Source organism: Schistocerca gregaria, chromosome 10 (genome assembly GCF_023897955.1).
Source record: "Schistocerca gregaria isolate iqSchGreg1 chromosome 10, iqSchGreg1.2, whole genome shotgun sequence".
Lineage (NCBI taxonomy): Eukaryota > Metazoa > Arthropoda > Insecta > Orthoptera > Acrididae > Schistocerca > Schistocerca gregaria.
This window is the reverse complement of record NC_064929.1, coordinates 141875972-141896041: the sequence shown is the minus strand read 5'-3', so window position 1 is coordinate 141896041 and position 20070 is coordinate 141875972. Positions and strand designations below refer to the sequence as shown.

The following is a 20070-nucleotide window of genomic DNA, read 5'->3' as shown; positions in this document are numbered from 1 at the left end:
CGGAAATAACGCAAAGCTAATTTTAGATCTCAGCCCGAATTTTATGTGCAAATCATTTTTGCATGTGTTTCGTTACTACAACAGGGGGTTCCCAGATGATAACGGAGTCACTTTAAAGCATATTTCTCCGTGCATACATCACTTTATAAACTACATAGGATTTTACGTGTACAGGTATCGTAAATTTCAACCTCTGTATTTCGGAAACGAATAGACATGTGAGGAAAATTTTCAACGTTGTTCGAGATCAGCATCTTAGGAACATATTATAAAAATTTCTGCCATTTGCTGTGCATAGCGGCAGTCCGGAACCGCGCTGCTGCTACGGTCGCTGGTTCGAATCCTGCCTCGGGCATGGATGTGTGATGTCCTTAGGTTAGTTAGGTTTAAGTAGTTCTAAGTCTAGGGGACTGATGAACTCAGATGTTAAGTCCCATAGTGCTCAGAGCCATTTGAACCATTTTTGTGCATAGCGGTCTTGGAAATCTCGGCTGGGTTTCGATCCGCTGGTGACGGTGAAAATACGGTAAAGGAAACAATTTTTCTTCTCTAGTGCCAGCAGCATAACATAGTCTGATAACGACATGTTTATTAGAACAGATGCACCAAATTAGCTACTTCTAATAATAAATCTTTCTTTACCACAGACTGTTTCGTTATTTATAGCTATTGTCAAGTACTTGCGAATACAATTTGTGATGAGAATGCGTACAAACGTAAATGTCATTTATATTAAAGTGACTAAATTGTAATAACGTCTAGACTGATGTGACTTCTATATTACGTTGTTAGTGAACTGTTTTATAACTGTCACTGTTTTAATAAAGGTGGTAAATGACATAATATTGAAAATAAAACGTTAATTACGGTGTGATAGTAGTTTGAGCATTTGAACATAGTAGTTTGACTATTTTTGCCGGGTTTTTCCGAAGAACCGTCTACGAACTAATGGTGCCTCCAAAAGCCTCATCAAGCCCACCGCAGGCTACATCAAGTGCAAAAAGAACCAACCGATTTGCATATTTCGTGCTCCAGTTGGAGGATTTTTTCGCTGGTTGTAAATAACAGCCTTGCCGTGCTGGATACACTGGTTACTGCCCTGTTACCGAAGTCAATGATCTTCGGACCATGGTGGTACTTGGATGGCGTCTTGCGTTCTCCGTGTACCGTTGGCTCTGGGACACGGGATGGGCCGATGTGCAGTCCGGTTAGAAGACTCGACCACTCAGCCACATACGAGCTGTTATTACTAGTCATCGAATACATTCCCAAATACAGACGAAATGTGACCCTGTCTTCACAATCACGGTGGGGCAGAACAGGCATGATCCTTTATTCAGGGTCAATCCCCACTTTTCGCAACATACAGATATCTTATCTAAATCATTTTGCAATTCGTTTGGTTCATCTGATGACTTTACAAGACGGTAAATGACAGCATGATCTGCAAACAATCTACGACGGCTACTCAGATTATCTCCTATGTCGTTAATATAGATAAGGAACAATCGAAGGCCTATAGCCCTTCCTTCGGGAACAGAGGATATTATATTTTTACTCTATCACTTTCCGTCTATTACTGCTACCTTTCTGACAGGAAATCACGAATCCAGAAGCACAAACGAAGCGATATTCCATAGGCACGCACTTTGGTTAGAAGACGCTTGTCTTCATCTTTTACTCTAATCTAGACATCGAGCTCCGCTGTAGATCAGTCTATCATTCAAACTTCTTTTCTGTTTTATTATTTCATTTCCTCACGAAAGGGCGGGCTGGAAGCGAATAAATCCGCTCTTGAGCCAAAGGGTTTACATAGCTATTAGAAGTTTAAAAAAATTAAAAATACACTTTGATGGTCAGCTTATGATTTTTATAACTTTATAGACGACTCCATATTACAGGTAAAATATAAACACTGATGAGAATGTTTATGCTGCTGTGGTGTAATGGAGATGCCGATGGTGCATGAAAATGATCATATTCGTTATGGTGGTGGATTGGTGAATATGACTATAGGGGCTTGTGGAACCGCATGTAGCGAGTAAAAGGTACTGAGGCGGAGGGACGAAAGTTGAAGGATGGTGTGAGGTGGTGTGTAGCGACTAGGGTTGAACAGAAGGGTGTGTCTCGGGAGGGATTAGATTGCTGGGTAGTGAGAGTTGGTTGAAGATCTGGCGGGGAGAGGATAGATAAGGCACGACCGTGAATGGATGGTGGATTATGAATGTAGTGGCGGATTAGTTACTTAGTTAAATGTTCCATACATCATTAGAACGAATTTTTTTATTGAAATCATATCGAACGAGTCAGTTTACAGGTGGTAGGAGTTAACATTAATGAATGTATTATTTTAGTCCTACTCATGCAACTACAGGCAAAAACTAGATTTTTTCTACCAGGCTGCCAGTTTTTCGATAAATATTTGTTTGTAGAGGTGTCCAGGAGAAATGATTTGAGGTTAGATTCAAAACTTGCTTTGCTACCTATCAGTTATTTTATATTAATGGACAAATGATTAAAAATGTTTGTTGCTGCATATTGAACTCCTTTCAGAGTCACTGGTTTAATAACTGATAATGAAGGTAATTCTTTCCTGTAATGTTGTAGGTATGAACTTCTATTCTTCTAAAATTGTGACGGATTATTTATGACAAATTTCATTAGCGAATGTATGTATTTGATAGTAGAGTTAAATTACGTAACTCCTTGAAGAGATACTTAAATGACGACCGTGAGAGGACATCACATATTGTCCTTACTGCTCGTTTTTGTGCAATCAGTACTTTCTTTCTAAGCGACGAGTTACACCAGAAGATTGTTCCGTAAGACATTATTGTGTAGAAATGTGCTAAATTTGTCAGGAGGCTGAAGCATAAAAAGGGCGAAAGTAGCTATACTTAATTATTCGAGACGCTCAGTAATATTCATCTTCTAATTCAAGTTTTCGTCAATATGTACGCCCAAAAACTTGGAATATTCTGCCCTATTCAGTGACTCCTGTTCTCGTGCAACATCAATTGTTGGTATTTGTTGTACGTAACTGAATACAGTACGTGGCCAAATTATTAGGAACAATGTTCATTATAGTTTAAAACAACAGTTTGGACACAGTGGTTATCAAAAGGTTGTTTTATTTTGGTATTGCTTCTAGTATCAGCATTATACTTTTTGACAAGCGGCAACATTGGAAACGTGCATCATTTGTCACTTATGTGATGTTTTTCTCATACGGTTACAGTTCGTTAAAAAGTGCAGTTTGCTGTATTGAACTTTTTAATGTTGACTATTTGTTTTTCATCAGTTTTCGTATATAAAATAATCCAGAAGTAAGTAATGCTTCTTATTATCATACTAAGTTTTATGTGTTGATTTAAATTTTTGTTAACGATTCGATGATAACCTCAAAATGGCTTCTTTTTAGAATGGACACTGCTTCGGACACTTCTCCAAGAAAATGTAGAGAAATAGAAACGTTTTCACTGCATTCCACAAATTCCCAGAGAGATATAATCACTATTGCAGGTACTTGTAAATTGATGATGAGAAGTCTCTCTAAGCATATCGTGTAGGAAAATGTGGCAGGAACGGATTGTCACCCCTCGTACTGATCGGAAAATCAGGGACATCTGCCTCAAAAATCGTAAAATGAGTGTTGCCCGTTTCATTGCGATGATGGACGACGATGGTGTAAAAGGTTCGAAAGGGACAATCCTGGGGCGGTCGGTCGAGGAGAATCTGATAGGTCGTTGGCCTACGTAAAACCACACCTCACCGACATTATGAAACAGAAAAGAGTGCAATGAATTAGGCAACAACGAAATACGACTGTTGTAGACTGGAGTCGAGTAAATATAACTTTTTTTAATAGTGCAGTTTATCATTAACGATGTTGCATTGTTAATACATTTTACCGGTTTGCTTCTCCGACGAATCAGCATTCCAGATTTTGGTTGACAAACGCGTGGAGAACAATTCAATGCAAACTGCCTTGTGCCTTGTGGAGAGGGTTACACACCCGGTTAGTGTCATGGCGTGGTCCGTCATATCAGCCATAGCATAGGGCAGCTGTCCATCAAGAAAGGGACAATAAAACAACACCAGTACAACGAGTGTATTGGCACTAGCGGAGCGAAATAAGTAATTCTGGACACTGAAAATGCAGAAATAAGGCAAGCTATATTTTGACATCCATTACACAAACCAGCGTATTTACAATCAGTAGTTAAGGTAAAGCCACAGAGTAAACAAAGCAGTTATGTCTATTACACTCTGTGCACTACACTTTGCCAGATACACGTTCACATAGGAAATTACTGTTCATATATCCCCACATCCCCTCTCCCATTTCAACAGATGTTTCGGATGTTACTTTCACAAGTCAAACCATATTGTCTCACTACCTTCCAAAATTTCTTCTTGTTCAAGGCTTTGTTTAGTAGATCAGCTAACATCTATTCTGTGCAGAAATATTCTTCGTACGTGTTCCTTTGCTGTACGCAATACCTTATAAAATTGTGCTTTATATTATTGTGTTGGTTCTGGCGCTAGTAACAATATTTTTGGCTAGATTTATAGCTTCCTTGTTGTCACGGAATGTTTTGGCGCGTTCTGTTCTGATATTGTGCTCTATATCATTCATTCGCGTCCTGATCCACAATACTTCTTGAATTGTGTGTGACAAAGCCATATACTCAGCTTCTACAGTGCTCCAGGTTACTGTTTTCTGTCTTTTACAGGATCAAGAGATAAGACGCCCCATTAATCTAAAACAACATCCAATAATGCAGTGTCTCCTTTCCAACTCACTTCCCCAATGTGCATCACTATAGCCCTCGAGTTTTATATTTCCCTTTTTACAGTATCTTAATTTATAGTTCTATATTTCCCTTTTTATAATATCTTAATTTATAGTTCTACATTTCCCTTTTTACAATATCTTAATTTATGGTCTGTTGTTCCCTTTAGATCTCTGAATATCCTTTTAACGGCTCTTCAGTGTTTCTCTCTTTGGCTTTTGCGGAATCTGCTTACGCCATTTGGCAAAAGCAATATCACGCCTCGATGTTTGTGACAAATACAAAAGGCTTCCCATTGCCTCTAAATGTGGTACATTTTCATTGCACTCTGTATCTTCCTTGCTCCTGGTTCCCATGGTATAGAAATGTGTTTACAGTGACACATGCAAAATTTTTTCAACATTTTCTTCGTGTATGACGATTGGTCTATGCATAATTCTTCTGTCTCCTTATTTTTAAAAATGTTCGTACCCAAATCGTGCATGTTAAACTTGGTTTTTAATTGTCTTTTTAAATTGCTCGTCTGTTCTTCATTTTTAGTTAGAATGAAGATATCTTACACATATATAGCCATTATTGTGACCTCTTCATTACTTTTTCTATAATAATACTTATGTATAGCAAGGTTTCATGCAGACATCTGTTCCAGCAACGGCCACTCTGTTTCAATCCATAAATACATTTCTTCAGTCGCCAAATCTTCCCTTTTTCTAGACGAATTTTTCTAGCTTCTCCTGGTGGAATCACATATATTTCTTCACTTAATTTCCCGTTTAAGTAAGCCGTCTTCACATCCATTTGGCGAATTAGTAAATCTTCTTTTACTGCCGGGGTTAAAAGGTACCTAAGTGATTATTACTTTACCACTGGCGAAAACGTCTTCTTGCAGTCTACTCATTCCCTTTGTGATGATGATGTTTGGTTTGTGGGGCGCTCAACTGCGCTGTCGTCAGCGCCCGTACAAAGTCCCAATTTTTACGCAGTCCAATTTTTACACAGTCCTATCTAGCCGCTGTCACGAATGATGATGATGAGGACAACACAAACACCCAGTCCCCGGGCAGAGAAAATCCTCAACCCGGCCGGGAATCGAACCTGGAACCCTGTGATCCAGAGACAGCAACACTAGCCACTAAACCACGAGCTGGAGACCCTTCCTTTTGTGAATATGCCTTGGCTACCAGTCGTGCTATATATTTTGGTGCTGCACTCGCAGGATTTTTTATGCTAAACACCCATATTTATTGTAACCTTTTTTTCGTTTCTGATATTTTAACCCATTCGAAAGTTTCATTTTGATAAAATTACCCTAATTCTCTTTCCATAGCTTCTCTCCATTGTTGAGGATTCGGACCACTCATAGCCTCTTGTACTGTTCTAGGTTCATCATTAAAAGACTGGGATAAATACACTTCATAATCATGGTATTCTTTAGGTTTAGGTACACGAGACGAACGTCTCAAAACATTTTCTTCCTCTTCTTCGTTCTCTAAAACTTCATCTTCACAGAATGTATCTATGTATTTGTTGCCATCTTCTTCTTCCTCTTCATCATTTTCTGTTTCTTTTACAGAATTAGTATTTCTTGAAATTAACGACGTTAATGAAGTGCTTATATTCTCTTGATGATCCTTTTTTATTTCGTTTTTATTATACTGAAGGAATACAACATCCCTACTAGTCAGTATTTTCTTATTCGTAGAATTCATGAATCGGTAACCCTTTGAGTCTTCACAAAAGCCCACAAAAATATATATCTTAGACTCCAGGCCCCCCATTATCCTCTCAATTGTTTTGGGGTCTATGCCATAGCCAAGCGTCCAAAAACTTTGTAAGTTGCATGATTTGGCATCTTGCCTGCCAACACTTCGTAGGGAAGTTTTATTTTTCACTGCTGTGGTAGGTGATTAATTAATCAAACGCTCAGCTGTTGACACGGCCGCTGTCCAAAAACAATTATGTAACCCAGCATCAATTAACATACTTCTGGCTCTTTCAACAATACTGCTATTTGCTCTCTCTGAACTCCGCTCTGGACTAGACTGTATCTGAGCGTGGTTTTCATTTTCTTTCGAATTTTTGATTCGTATACTCTGTCCCATTGTCAGATCTGACAATTTTAACCTTCGTTCCCGTTTCTCTTTCTACCATGTTACGAAAGTTCTCAAAAATATCACTCATTTGATCTTTAGAACTTAAAAGGTAAGCACGGTTATGTCTTGAATAGTCGTCTATAAAGGTAAGAAAATAATGGCTTCCTCCTGTAGATTCGCACTCCATCGATCCACAAACATCCGTGTGTATTAACTGCAAGACGTTTGTACTTCTGCTTTTGCTATGCTTAAAGGGTAGTCTAGTCTGTTTCCCTTTGTACACATATTTCACAGATTTCTTTACATTTACTGCAATCTTCTATTTCTGTCACCATGTCCTGTAATATTGACGAGTCTTTTCTGTGTAGGTGCCCAAGTCTTCTATGCCATAAGAAACATTTTGCAGACTACACAAAATGATTTACAATTTCATTTACGGCGTCTTTAGCAGTATCTAACTTGAAAATTGCTCTTTCATTTGTCGCCGTGGCTATGACTTCCCAATACTGGGTAACTATTTTTGCTCGATTTGTATGGAAAGTTACTCTTTTTCCCGTCTTGACTATTTCACTTACAGATAAGTTAGTTGCAACAACATGTACATAGTGAACATCATGTTCCGTAATATTTTCTTGCTTTCCATTTATTGTTATCTTAAGATCAACTTTCCCAGCAAGCTCACACTGTAACTTGGAACAAACCACTGTGGATATACCCATATACGTTTTCTGTCTATAGTAATATGCACTGATGCCCCTGAATCTAATACATAGTCTGGTTCTCTATTAGACGTTACTCCGAAAGACTAATACATGGAGCGTGCCTCACCTTGATCAGCATTTCCTTCTATGGACTATTTACGTCATATATTTTTTTCTTTGCACTTGGCCTTTGGCTCACATTCGGATGCGATGTGACCCATCTTCTGGCAGTTGTAACACTTGACTGGTTTCTTTTTTTTTCTTCTTCTTCTTAGAATAATGTGCTGCAGCTGTTTCCTTCTCTGAAGTAAGACACAGTGACGTATTTTTCACTTCCTGCAGCATCTTCGCTTTTATGCTGTCTCCCGCTGCCTAAACTTTCTGACCCCATAATCATGGGTGCATATTTTTTGGGCAGTCCGCTAACAATAAAGTGCCTACCAAATCATCGGCAATCTCTAACCCAGTGTTCCTTAATCGATTCGATATCGATATTATCTTGTTGACATAGTCGTCTACCTTCTTGAAACTATCCAATCGAGTGGTTATAATTTTACGTAATGATTCAACTTTTGTTGTAAGGCCGCTGTCTTCAAATGCGCTCTGTAACTTGTCCCAAACTTCTTTTGCCGTCACAGCTTTCCGTATGTGTACGTACTTCACTGGGTCAGTCAATAATATCAGCTTTGATCTCACCCTCCAGATCTATTTGCGTAATTTTGCTCAGTGGGCTTCAGTGCACCGTTCATTACGTCCCACAAATAGTACAAGTATCAATACGCTTCCACAGCAAATTTCCAGGTAGCGCGAAGTTCTCGCGACCTAATAGTTTCTCATTTGCGGTATTTGTGCCGCATTCATTTTCGCAATTACTTTCAGTGGTAGTAAAGACAGTACTAAACTACGCCGCAGTCGGCTCATTCCGATACCTCTCACTACACATTTCCAGGACTATTCGACGACGATATTTCCTTCTATATGTCAGAATGATTATTGCAACGCATTCACTGATGCTTGGGCCCATAACCTGTTGGAACTAGCACAGCGCAAAAGTAATTCTGAACACGGAAAATGCAGAAATAAGCAAAGCTATATTTCAAAGTCCATTACACAGAGCAGCGCATTTACAATCGGTACTTAAGGTAACACCACAGAGTATAAAAAGCAGCCATAGAGGTCTACTGAACTCCGTGCGCTACACTTTGCCGCATACACATTACCTTACAAAATTACTGCCCGTATAGTATGTGATCAAAAGTATCCGCACACCCCCAAATACATGCGTTTTTCATATTATGTGCATTGTGCTGCCACCTACTGCCAGGTACTCCATATCAGCGACCTCGGTAATCATTAGACATCGTGAGAGAGCAGAATGGTGTAATGTAATAAAATAAATTTTTTATTATTTTGTGACTATTAGTGTAATGTAATAAAATAAAATATGAGCCGTGACTCAAATAAAAAAGAAACACACATTAGTGCAATGGCTCAGCAAAAAAGAGAAATAACTAATGTAGGAATATTATTAACAGTGGAATATATTGTTTAATTTAGCCCGACGTGTATAAGCACTCAGTAACTAGCTCAGTTCTCAGGGTAGTTACGTAATCGTCGATAATTAATTGTTCTTTTCTTATTTCGCAACACTACGAATGTGCTTATTGCACCAGAGGATATTTGCCAAGTCTGTTCGATGAACACAACTGTAATACGTAACTTATCGTGGTTTCGCCTCGATTCCCCAATATAAGGTAACAAGAGTAGCATCTACAAATGAAATCCTGTAATGGAACTGGAATCCTGTGACCAAACCTTTTCTGTCTTGGATGTTATCTCGTGATATAAAGAAAATCTGTAAATAAAATTGTTAAATTATTAGTAGCTGCGTCCGGTCTCGTGGGATCTGAAATAAAGTTAATTGTTCTAACCGACGGGACGTCTCGTAGATGAACTAAAAGAAAAATGTTAAAGATTTTTCTAAGATGTCGCCTAAAAATGAAAATTCTTTGTTAAGGCCCATGTCTACTTAAGGCAATAGAGGTATCAGACTCACAATAGATTGACCACATACACAAATTCTTTTGACAAAATAACCATTATACATTTCGGGTTTTAGGTGCAACTTACATTATAAGCTGGTACAGCAAGATGAGCTTTACACAAGAACGTCCTCTTAGGTCCGAGTCCAAGCAGATAAGATAAGCGAATGACAAAGGAAAGACAGTTCATGCATAGTAGCGCAAGATTCCATGGAATAACATGTCTCTTCTTCTTCGGCGTACTTGTCGATTATTTATAAAATTTATCGTAATATTTAGTTTACATTTTTTTTAACCCAAGTCCACCCATGAGAAACAGTGCAATGGGGTACTCCGTGGAACTCATGCACTTCGAACGTGATCAGATGATTGGGTGTCACTTGTGTCATACGTCTATACGCGAGATTTCGACACTCCTAAACGTCCCTAGGTTCACTGTTGGCGATGTGATAGTGGAAACGTGAAGGGCAGAGCACAAAAGCGTACAACCCGACCTCGTCTGTTGAATGACAGAGACCACCGACAGTTGAAGAGGGTCGCAATGTGTAATAGGCAGACATCTATCCAGATCACACACAGGAATTCCAGAATGCATCAGGATATACTGCAAGTACTATGACAGTTAGGCGGGAGGTGAGAAAACTTGGATTACATGTTCGTGCGGCTGCTCATAAGCCACACATCACGCCGATAAATGCCAGACGACGCCTCGCTTGGTGTATGGAGCGTAAGCAGTGGGCGATTGAACTGTCGGAAAACGTTGTGTGGAGTGACGAATGTGGCGATCCGATGGCAGGGTGTGGGTATGGCGAATGCCCGGCGAACGTCATCTGCCGGTGTATGTAGTGCCATCAGTAAAATTCGGAGGCGATGATGTTACGGTGTGGTCGTGTATTTTATGGAGGGGGCTCGCACCCAATGTTGTTTATAGTGGCACTATCACAGTAGTGATGTTTTAAGCACCTTCTTGCTTCCCACTGTTGAAGAGCAATTCCGGGATGGCGATTGCATCTTTGAACACGATCAAGCACCTTTTCATATCGCACGACCTGTGGCGGAGTGGTTACACGACAATTACATCCATGTAATGTACTGGCCTGCACAGAGTCGTGACCTGAATCCTGCAGAACACCTTTCGGCTGTTTTGGAACGCCGACTTCGTGCCAAGCCTCACGGCTCACATCGATACCTCTCATCAGTGCACCACTCCGTGAAGAATGGGCTGCCATTCCCCAAGAAACCTTCCAGGACGTGATTGACCCTATGCCTGCGAGAGTGGAGGCTGTCATCAAGGCTAAGGGTGGGTCAACAATATATTAAATTCCAGCATTACCGATGGAGGGCGCTGCGAACTTCTAAGCCTTTTTTAGCCAGGTGTCCGGATACTTTCGATTACATAGTCGTATGTCCTCAACGGAGTGCTGCGACTGCTGCTACTGCCGCAGCTCATTGACTGGTTCTCAGACGATGATGTTCACGACTACATTTATATGCATGCCTTGGCACCGCGCCTCAAAACCACATGTGTTACCTCCTTCTTTGTTTCGCCTTGCCTAGCGAATTCACCAAACACGAACCTCACAGAAAACATGTGAAGGCCGACTAATGGGTGATTGCAAAGAAAGGGATCACCATCAAGTGCCAGTTGCTTGGAACTCTCAACAGACAGAGACTGGCACCACAACTCCGAACTTGTATAGAGAGCACGCGATGGCGCATAAAAAGCTCTTCTACATCTACATCTACATCCGTACTCCGCAAGCCACCTGACGGTGTGTGGCGGAGGGTACCCTGAGTACCTCTACCGGTTCTCCTTTCTATTCCAGTCTCGTATTGTACGTGGAAAGAAGGATTGTCGGTATGCTTCTGTGTGGGCTCTAATCTCTCTGATTTTATCCTCATGGTCTCTTCGCGAGATGTACGTAGGAGGAAGCAATATACTGCTTGACTCTTCGGTGAAGGTATGTTCTCGGAGCTTTAACAAAAGCCCGTACCGAGCTACTGAGCGTCTCTCCTGCAGAGTCTTCCACTGGAGTTTATCTATCATCTCCGTAACGCTTTCGCGATTACTAAATGATCCTGTAACGAAGCGCGCTGCTCTCCGTTGGATCTTCTCTATCTCTTCTATCAACCCTATCTGCTGCGGATCCCACACTGCTGAGCAGTATTCAAGCATTGGGCGAACAAGCGTACTGTAACCTACTTCCTTTGTTGTCGGATTGCATTTCCTTAGGATTCTTCCAATGAATCTCAGTCTGGCATCTGCTTTACCGACGATCAACTTTATATGGTCATTCCATTTTAAATCACTCCTAATGCGTACTCCCAGATAATTTATGGAATTAACTGCTTCCAGTTGCTGACCTGCTATTTTGTAGCTAAATGATAAGGGACCTATCTTTCTATGTACTCGCATCACATTACACTTTTCTACATTGAGATTCAATTGCCATTCCCTGCAACATGCGTCAATTCGCTGCAGATCCTCCTGCATTTCAGTACAATTTTCCATTGTTGCAACCTCTCGATACACCACAGCATCATCTGCAAAGAGCCGCAGTGAACTTCCGATGTTATCCACCAGGTCATTTATGTATATTGTGAATAGCAACGGTCCTATGACACTCCCCCGCGGCACACCTGAAATCACTCTTACTTCGGAAGACTTCTCTCCATTGAGAATGACATGCTGCGTTCTGTTATCTAGAAACTCCTCAATCCAATCACACAATTGATCTGATAGTCCGTATGCTCTGACTTTGTTCATTAAACGACTGTGGGGAACTGTCTCAAACGCCTTGCGCAAGTCAAGAAACGCGGCATCTACCTGTGAACCCGTGTTTATGGCTCTCTGAGTCTCGTGGACGAATAGCGCGAGCTGGGTTTCACACGACCGTTTTTTTCGAAACCCATGCTGATTCCTACAGAGTAGATTTCTAGTCTCCAGAAAAGACATTATACTCGAACATAATACGTGTTCCAAAATTCTACAACTGATCGACGTTAGAGATATAAGTCTATAGTTCTGCACATCTGTTCGACGTCCATTCTTGAAAACGGGGATGACCTGTGCCCTTTTCCAATCCTTTGGAACGCTTCGCTATTCTAGAGACCTACGGTACACCGCTGCAAGAAGGGGGCAAGTTCCTTCGCGTACTCTGTGTAAAATCGAACTGGTATCCCATCAGGGCCAGCGGCCTTTCCTCTTTTGAGCGATTTTAATTGTTTCTCTATCCCTCTGTCGTCTATTTCGATATCTACCATTTTATTAACTGAGCGACAATCTAGAGAAGGAACTACAGTGCAGTCTTCCTCTGTGAAACAGCTTTGGAAGAAGACATTTAGTATTTCGGCCTTTAGTCTGTCATCCTCTGTTTCAGTACCATTTTGGTCACAGAGTGTCTGGCCATTTTGTTTTGATCCACCTACCGCTTTGACATAGGACCAAAATTTCTTAGGATTTTCTGCCAAATCAGTAAATAGAACTTTACTTTCGAATTCATTGAAAGCCTCTCGCATAGCCCTCCTCACACTACATTTCGCTTCGCGTAATTTTTGTTTGTCTGCAAGGCTTTGGCTATGTTTATGTTTGCTGTGAAGTTCCCTTTGCTTCCGGAGCAGTTTTCTAACTCGGTTGTTGTACCACGGTGGCTCTTTTCCATGTCTTACGATCTTGCTTGGCACATACTCATCTAACGCATATTGTACTATGGTTTTGAACTTTGTCCACTGATCCTCAACACTATCTGTACTTGAGACAAAACTTTTGTGTTGAGCCGTCAGGTACTCTGTAATCTGCTTTTTGTCACTTTTGCTAAACAGAAAAATCTTCCTACCTTTTTTAATATTTCTATTTACGGCTGAAATCATCGATGCATTAACCGCTTTATGATCGCTGATTCCCTGTTCTGCATTAACTGATTCAAATAGTTCGGGTCTGTTTGTCACCTTTTGCAGCAAAGGGTGGCATCACTAATATACCGAACTTTATTTTATCAGTGGTGCTAATATTACTTCCACGAAAATAAAAAAAATAGTTTTCCAACATTTTTTGTTGTTTTTATTATCCTAAAAAAATAAATATAGAAATAATAATACATAAAAGACCAACAACCAATCATTTGTCAGAGAAATCTAAGTAAACTAGAAAATACAAAAATCTGAGTGTTGTCCCTAATGTTATGGCCACCTACTGTGTATTGTCTTTTCTCAAAATGTAGGTATAGTCCACTTTCAGGGAACCACATAATAATTCTTTGAAAAGATCATTAAGAATCTGTGTTGAAAAGATCATTAACAATCTCTGTTGTTGTTATCTTGCTAATGGGATTTATTGTAACTGTAGATTAGTTTACAAAAAGTGCCAATTCGGCTTGTTGAGTGTTAAGTGGAAGGTCATTCACATATGTATGGAATAGGAGTAGACCCAAATTTGAACCACTCTCAATGTGGTTTCTCCCCGAACATTAAAATCTTCTATCCTTCCAACATTCTTTGAAATTTTCAGCAGAGCTTTTTCCATCTTCATTGTTAAGTATGATTCAAACCATTAGTGTGTAAAACCATAATTCCATAAAATATGCTTTTCTGGGAGTGTTCAAGATGACCCTCTGGCAGGAAGGAGTGTGGGTAGCTCTAATGAAACTCTGCCTCTCAATGACTCTAGAACACAAGCCACCACTTCAGTGACAGTACTATGAAAAACAAAGGCAACGGATTTTAACGCAAGTGAGTATAAAAAGTGGCCCTTTGTAGTGAAACTGAAGACGACACATTGCATTTGTTAATGCAAGACTACTCCTAGTATCTCTCGCATGAGTAAGTAAAGTAGTCAAAGATGACGACGGGGTGTTGTGGACTTCAACGATAGACTTAAATATCACGACAGGTTTATTCATAAAAAAACGTGAATTAAATGGAATATGGGTCAACACACTACATCGATTATACTCTACCTCCTATTCCTAAAGTAAAATGATCTGATTGTCAGTTGACAAAGTTGCCTCAGCAGTGATGACGTTGACTGCGACTTTAAAAAGATAATGGGATACGGGTATGATTAACATCGGTGGAGGTGATTCTGTACTGAACCCTGAAACAAACTGCTAAGTGCGCTTGAGTTGGCCGATAATTGCTGTTGCTGTGGGTGCTCTGTAGAGTAACATAATTCACTCTAAAGATTTCCGGTGACGGTGCTGCGAAATGCTCATCATACACGTGTAGAAAACTTGCGATGCAACGCCCAGCGCACCTCGGCGTCTAGTCGGATGGTGGACCTCCATCACCTCCTCTCGTTCGGCAGCATTTTCACGCCCAGGATCTGAGTCTTAAAAGACCAAATCCACACTAAGTCCCATCCACACTCCTCCTTTTTCACCACTGAATTTCTCTCTCCTTACGCTGTCTGCCAGGCCACCGGAAACTCCACTCCAGTTTTCGGCAAGTATACCAGCGCCGGCCACTGGTACCGATGACCTCAGCAGTTTGGTCCCATAGGAACTTACCACCACCACCGGCAACTGGAACCTCGGTAAATACTCCTGCACCAGGTGTGCATCACTTCGTGTACCACACAGCCGCTCTCCATAAGGTGGGAAAAAATTGTTTCTTCAATCCCAGCACACTGATAGGCGTCCAGTGGACGTCACAGACCGCGATCCAATCCCCACATTGTTATTTGGAGGGCGCTGAAAACCGCTCGATCCTCGGCGTGGCCGCGTGGTTCGAGGCGCCATGCATGGACTGCGCGGCCCCTCCTGCCGGAGGTTCGAGTCCTCCATCGGCCATGGATATGTGTGTTGTTCTCAGAGTAAGTTAGTGTAAATTACTTTCAGAAGTGTGTAAGTCTAGGGACCTATACCTGAGCAGTTTGGTCCCTTAAGAATTCACACATATTTGAACACATTTCTTCAGCGTGTACACAATTTAAAACAAAACGCCAAAGCACTCTCGGACAACCAGTGTCCGGCCAACAGCAGTGCTTCCGCGAAATTTTTCCGCCGACCATGCTGGTACCAACCTTAACGGGAGCAAGAAACAATATGAGACCCCCTGCCGAAATGGTGGACTGCGCTTCGTCTGGGAACAACTGTCTCTCTCAAAAGTGCAACACGACCTACACAGTCAGAGGCCTTGGAAAGATCACAACAAATACCAACTGGCGATATTTTATTCTATAAAGCTTGTAATACTTGCTGAGTGTATGTATAAATAGTGTTTTCAGTCGAGCAATCCTTCAGGAATCCAAATTTTGATAAGCTAAGTAAACTGTTTCTACTTAAATCTGAGGTCACTATTGAGTACACTACGTTTCCGAATATTTTAAAAAAGAATGTAAGTACGGAAAATGGACGATAATTGTCTAAGTCCGTGTTGTTGGTGACTGGTGGATAGAATATTTGGTGCCAAGACTGGATTTTGCGGTTAGTGTGTTGGATCTGAAAGTGCTCCAGGAAGAGAAGAAAGCGTAGGAAGTGGATGAGTTGGTATAAGGTGCGACATGGGGAAGGTAGGTGGATGCAGAAGGCGAGGCATGTCTTTCGAGGTTTTCAAGGAATCTGCAGAATTTACGGGTGACAGAGATACAGGTATGGTGGCATATGTTAGGATGAGGAGCATGAGGGATTTGTAGATGAGGATAATGGTAGAAGGATGCAGTCCCCGGCTTCTTACCGCACGCTTTGTTCCAAATATAATAACTGTCAGTGTCCTGCCATATCTCCGTTTATGCAAGTATGAGGTAGCAAGCCAAAACATCATTCTTGGCTTAAATTGTTCAGTGACTTGTTTATCCATCAAGTAATCAGACATCATTATTGCATGCGCCAAACTCATTCAGGTATCAGCGGGCTCAAGTCACCACACTGCTAATACTGATCTCATAATTATAAACCATATGCGTTTCGAGATATGATGCTCACATTGTGAGGCGAACTGGATTCAGTATACTTTCACAAGTTCAATAAAATCGAATACTGTTAGTCCTGTCGCAGAAGAAAATCTGTTTTCCTAGACATCCTGCAACTATGATCATCAGGTAGTTGGCAACGCTTATTCTAATAATTTGATTAAAAATTTCCTTTTAATTAAAATATCTAGTAAGTTTTTTGAGCACAAAACTTTTATAAGAAGAACAAAAACAAACAATGCAAAAAAATGAGCTAAGGTATCAAAATTGCATACTAAAACCTTAAGGTAAAATTTTACGACATATTTTTTAAAATTTTTATTCAAGCCGTTACTGTAAACTTTGCCTGCTGCACTCCAAGACGTAATGCATTTATGCTTAAGGTGTTGGTTTAATACTCTTCATCTAATAATACTTGCACTCTAAACTTATCTAGTCTGATAAAGAATTCCTTGGTGACAATCTCATGATGGCCAATGGTATTAAGTGTAAAAGAAAGTTGCCTTTGTTTTGGCTATTACTTTGTTTTTATTTTTTTAAAAAAGTTAATTTTTCTCTCATGAGGCTTTATCATTCCATTGCCCCCTTAAAACCAAGCAAAGGCATATTCAGCTGGTAAGAGCCTTTCATCAAGCTTATTGTAAACCTAGGTGTGGTTGGGGAGTAGGAAGCTAACTAGGTGCTTGTTGCTGCTGCTGCTGTTGTTGTTCCTGGACTGTGAATTGTTCAACCTGCCACCGGCGGCGCTGTGGACGGCGATGCTGGACGAGTGGAACCTCTCGAGAAGGGAGGGCCCTGGGTAGCGGCTGCTCACAAGGCGGCTGTTGTTCTCATTATTGTTGTTCTTGTGCGCGAGTTGTTCAACCTGCTGCTGGCGGCGCCGTGGGCGGCGGTGCTGGGCGAGTGGGACCTCTTACATAAGGAGGGCTCAGACTAGCAGCTGCTCACAAGGTGGCTGTTGTTGTTGTTGTTGTTGTTGTTGTTGTTGTGCAGCGAGTTGTTCAACCTGCCGCTGGGAGCGCTGTGGATGGTGGTGCTATGCGATTGGGACCTCTTATGTAAAGAGGGCTCGGGCTAGCAGCTGATCACAAGGTGTTTGTTGTTGTTATTGTTGTTTGTTGTTCTTGTGCAGCGAGTTGTTCAACCTGCTGCTGGCGGCGCCATGGGCGGCGGTGCTGGGCGAGTGGGACCTCTTACATAAGAAGGGCTCAGACTAGCAGCTGCTCACAAGGTGGCTGTTGTTGTTGTTGTTGTTGTTGTTGTTGTTGTTGTTGTTGTTCCTGTGCAGCGAGTTGTTCAACCTGCCGCTGGGAGCGCTGTGGATGGTGGTGCTGTGCGATTGGGACCTCTTATGTAAAGAGGGCTCGGGCTAGCAGCTGATCACAAGGTGTTTGTTGTTGTTATTGTTGTTTGTTGTTCTTGTGCAGCGAGTTGTTCAACCTGCTGCTGGCGGCGCCATGGGCGGCGGTGCTGGGCGAGTGGGACCTCTTACATAAGAAGGGCTCAGACTAGCAGCTGCTCACAAGGTGGCTGTTGTTGTTGTTGTTGTTGTTGTTGTTGTTGTTCCTGTGCAGCGAGTTGTTCAACCTGCCGCTGGGAGCGCTGTGGATGGTGGTGCTGTGCGATTGGGACCTCTTATGTAAAGAGGGCTTGGGCTAGCAGCTGATCACAAGGTGTTTGTTGTTGTTATTGTTGTTTGTTGTTCTTGTGCAGCGAGTTGTTCAACCTGCCGCTGGCGGCGCTGTGGACGGCTGTGTTGGGCGAGTGGGACCTCTCGCACAGGGAGGGCTCGGAGCAGCGGCTGCCCGTCGACCGCATCGTGCTGCACCAGCGCTTCAGGCACCACCTGCACGACATCGGTGAGTGAGTCAGCCCACTGCCCGTCTGAAGCAGCCTCTGCCGCCGGCAAGCGCAGCGATGGAAGTGTGCGCAACTCTCGTTTCACAACTGCTGAGGCAAACGTGACGTCATTTAGATGTCACACACTGTATCGAAGATGGCAGGAGCTGTGCAGCGACTTTCGTGATCGTGCTGAATTTAGGAGATGCCATATTGGACTTGGTCGTTTTTAATTTAAACTCGCCCTTGGTGGGTTTCTTACCAGGGGTTTATAATTAAAGTGCAGCTGCCCACTGAGGTCGAGTGTGGGCTATAATTGTCGTACTGGCTGGATATGCTAATGCGTTAACGTGGAACCGACTGACGAACGAAAACAAATTAGTTCCAGTTCTGGACACCAGGTGCAAATCTGGCGCTCTATACTGTCTGTGTGACGGTATGTCATTCATATTGTCATTTGACAAGCCATAATACGGGTGAACAGTATGGCTATTGAGAAGAGTGCCTGCACACTGTTACTATAACAGATTCATGTGAATAGCAGCAATTACAGTGCTGCATCGAGAGAGTATCGTCGACTGAAAGGTGTGAGGAGATGCCCAGCGTCATTAAATGGTATACAGGAGATAATAACGAAATTCGTAAACGAGGATGATCTTGGTGTGGTACCGGAAAGAAGAACGCATCCTATGCTGGTGGAAGTTACTGACAAGGTTGCTGTTGCTGTAACTTACCATGCATCACGTGGCATGGGTAGTGCTAGTACTCGTGCAGCGTCATGAGAATTGTCCATCCCGTGGTCAACAATATGGAACGTTTTGCGATCTATTTTACACTGGTACCCGTACAATACCCAAACGGTGCAGCAGACGAAACCTTATGATCCGCAGCAGTGTTCTCGATTTCCCCTTCGCGATCTGGCACGGATTAAAGTCATGATACGTGGCTGGGCGATATTCTGTGGTGTAACGAGGCACATTTTACACTGCTGGGTCCAGAAACTACACAGAACTCCCAAATTTGGGGTACTGTTAAACCGAGTATTGTGCACGACGGGTCATTGCACTCGCCGTATGTGACTGTGTGTGTCAGGTGTTGTGTGAATTCTGCACGCTATCGAGGTGTCCTTATAAAGTACGTGATTCCAGCTTTGGAACAGCGCGATGTGTGGACCCCACTATATTCATGGAAGAGGGAGCAACACCTCATTTCACTCGCCCAATGGAACATCTGCTTAATGCAGCATTCCACGAACGTGTTATCTCCAGAAGTTTTCCAGGTGCATGGTCTGCAGGATCATATGATCTCAATCCATGTGTCTTTTGGCTCTGGCGCAACCTAAGAGATCGCGTTTACCAGGTACACGCTCGGTCTCTAACTGAACTGAAGGCCAGTACACAGGAACACGTTGTGATACGTCCTGCTAAACCCGCAGGACAGGACAGGTACTTGGAATTGTGGAAAGGGGCCAAAATGAGCGTCTGTCAGTTACACTCTAACACACATAACTTTATTTATTTGACCAAACATTACAGTACAAATTCTAGAACTTAGTTAGTGGCTGAATACGCCACACTACCTTATGCCTTATGGGCAAAACCACTTTAATTTTTTTTAAAGCGGCTAAAAACCATTAACTCCAAATTCATACGCCAAAAGAATATTTATAAGGCACAATGCCTTACGTTAAGT

The 20070-nt window shown here is 41.9% G+C and overlaps 1 protein-coding gene across 1 annotated transcript in view; it reads left to right on the top strand.

Moving 5' to 3' along the window:
- LOC126293675 (serine protease 33-like) overlaps nt 1-20070 on the top strand; it is a 185437-nt gene that overhangs the window by 120227 nt on the left and 45140 nt on the right. The window contains exon 4 of the mRNA XM_049986968.1: nt 18253-18398. Coding sequence (XP_049842925.1) covers nt 18253-18398 — 146 coding nt within the window. The remainder of the gene's footprint in view (nt 1-18252; nt 18399-20070) is intronic.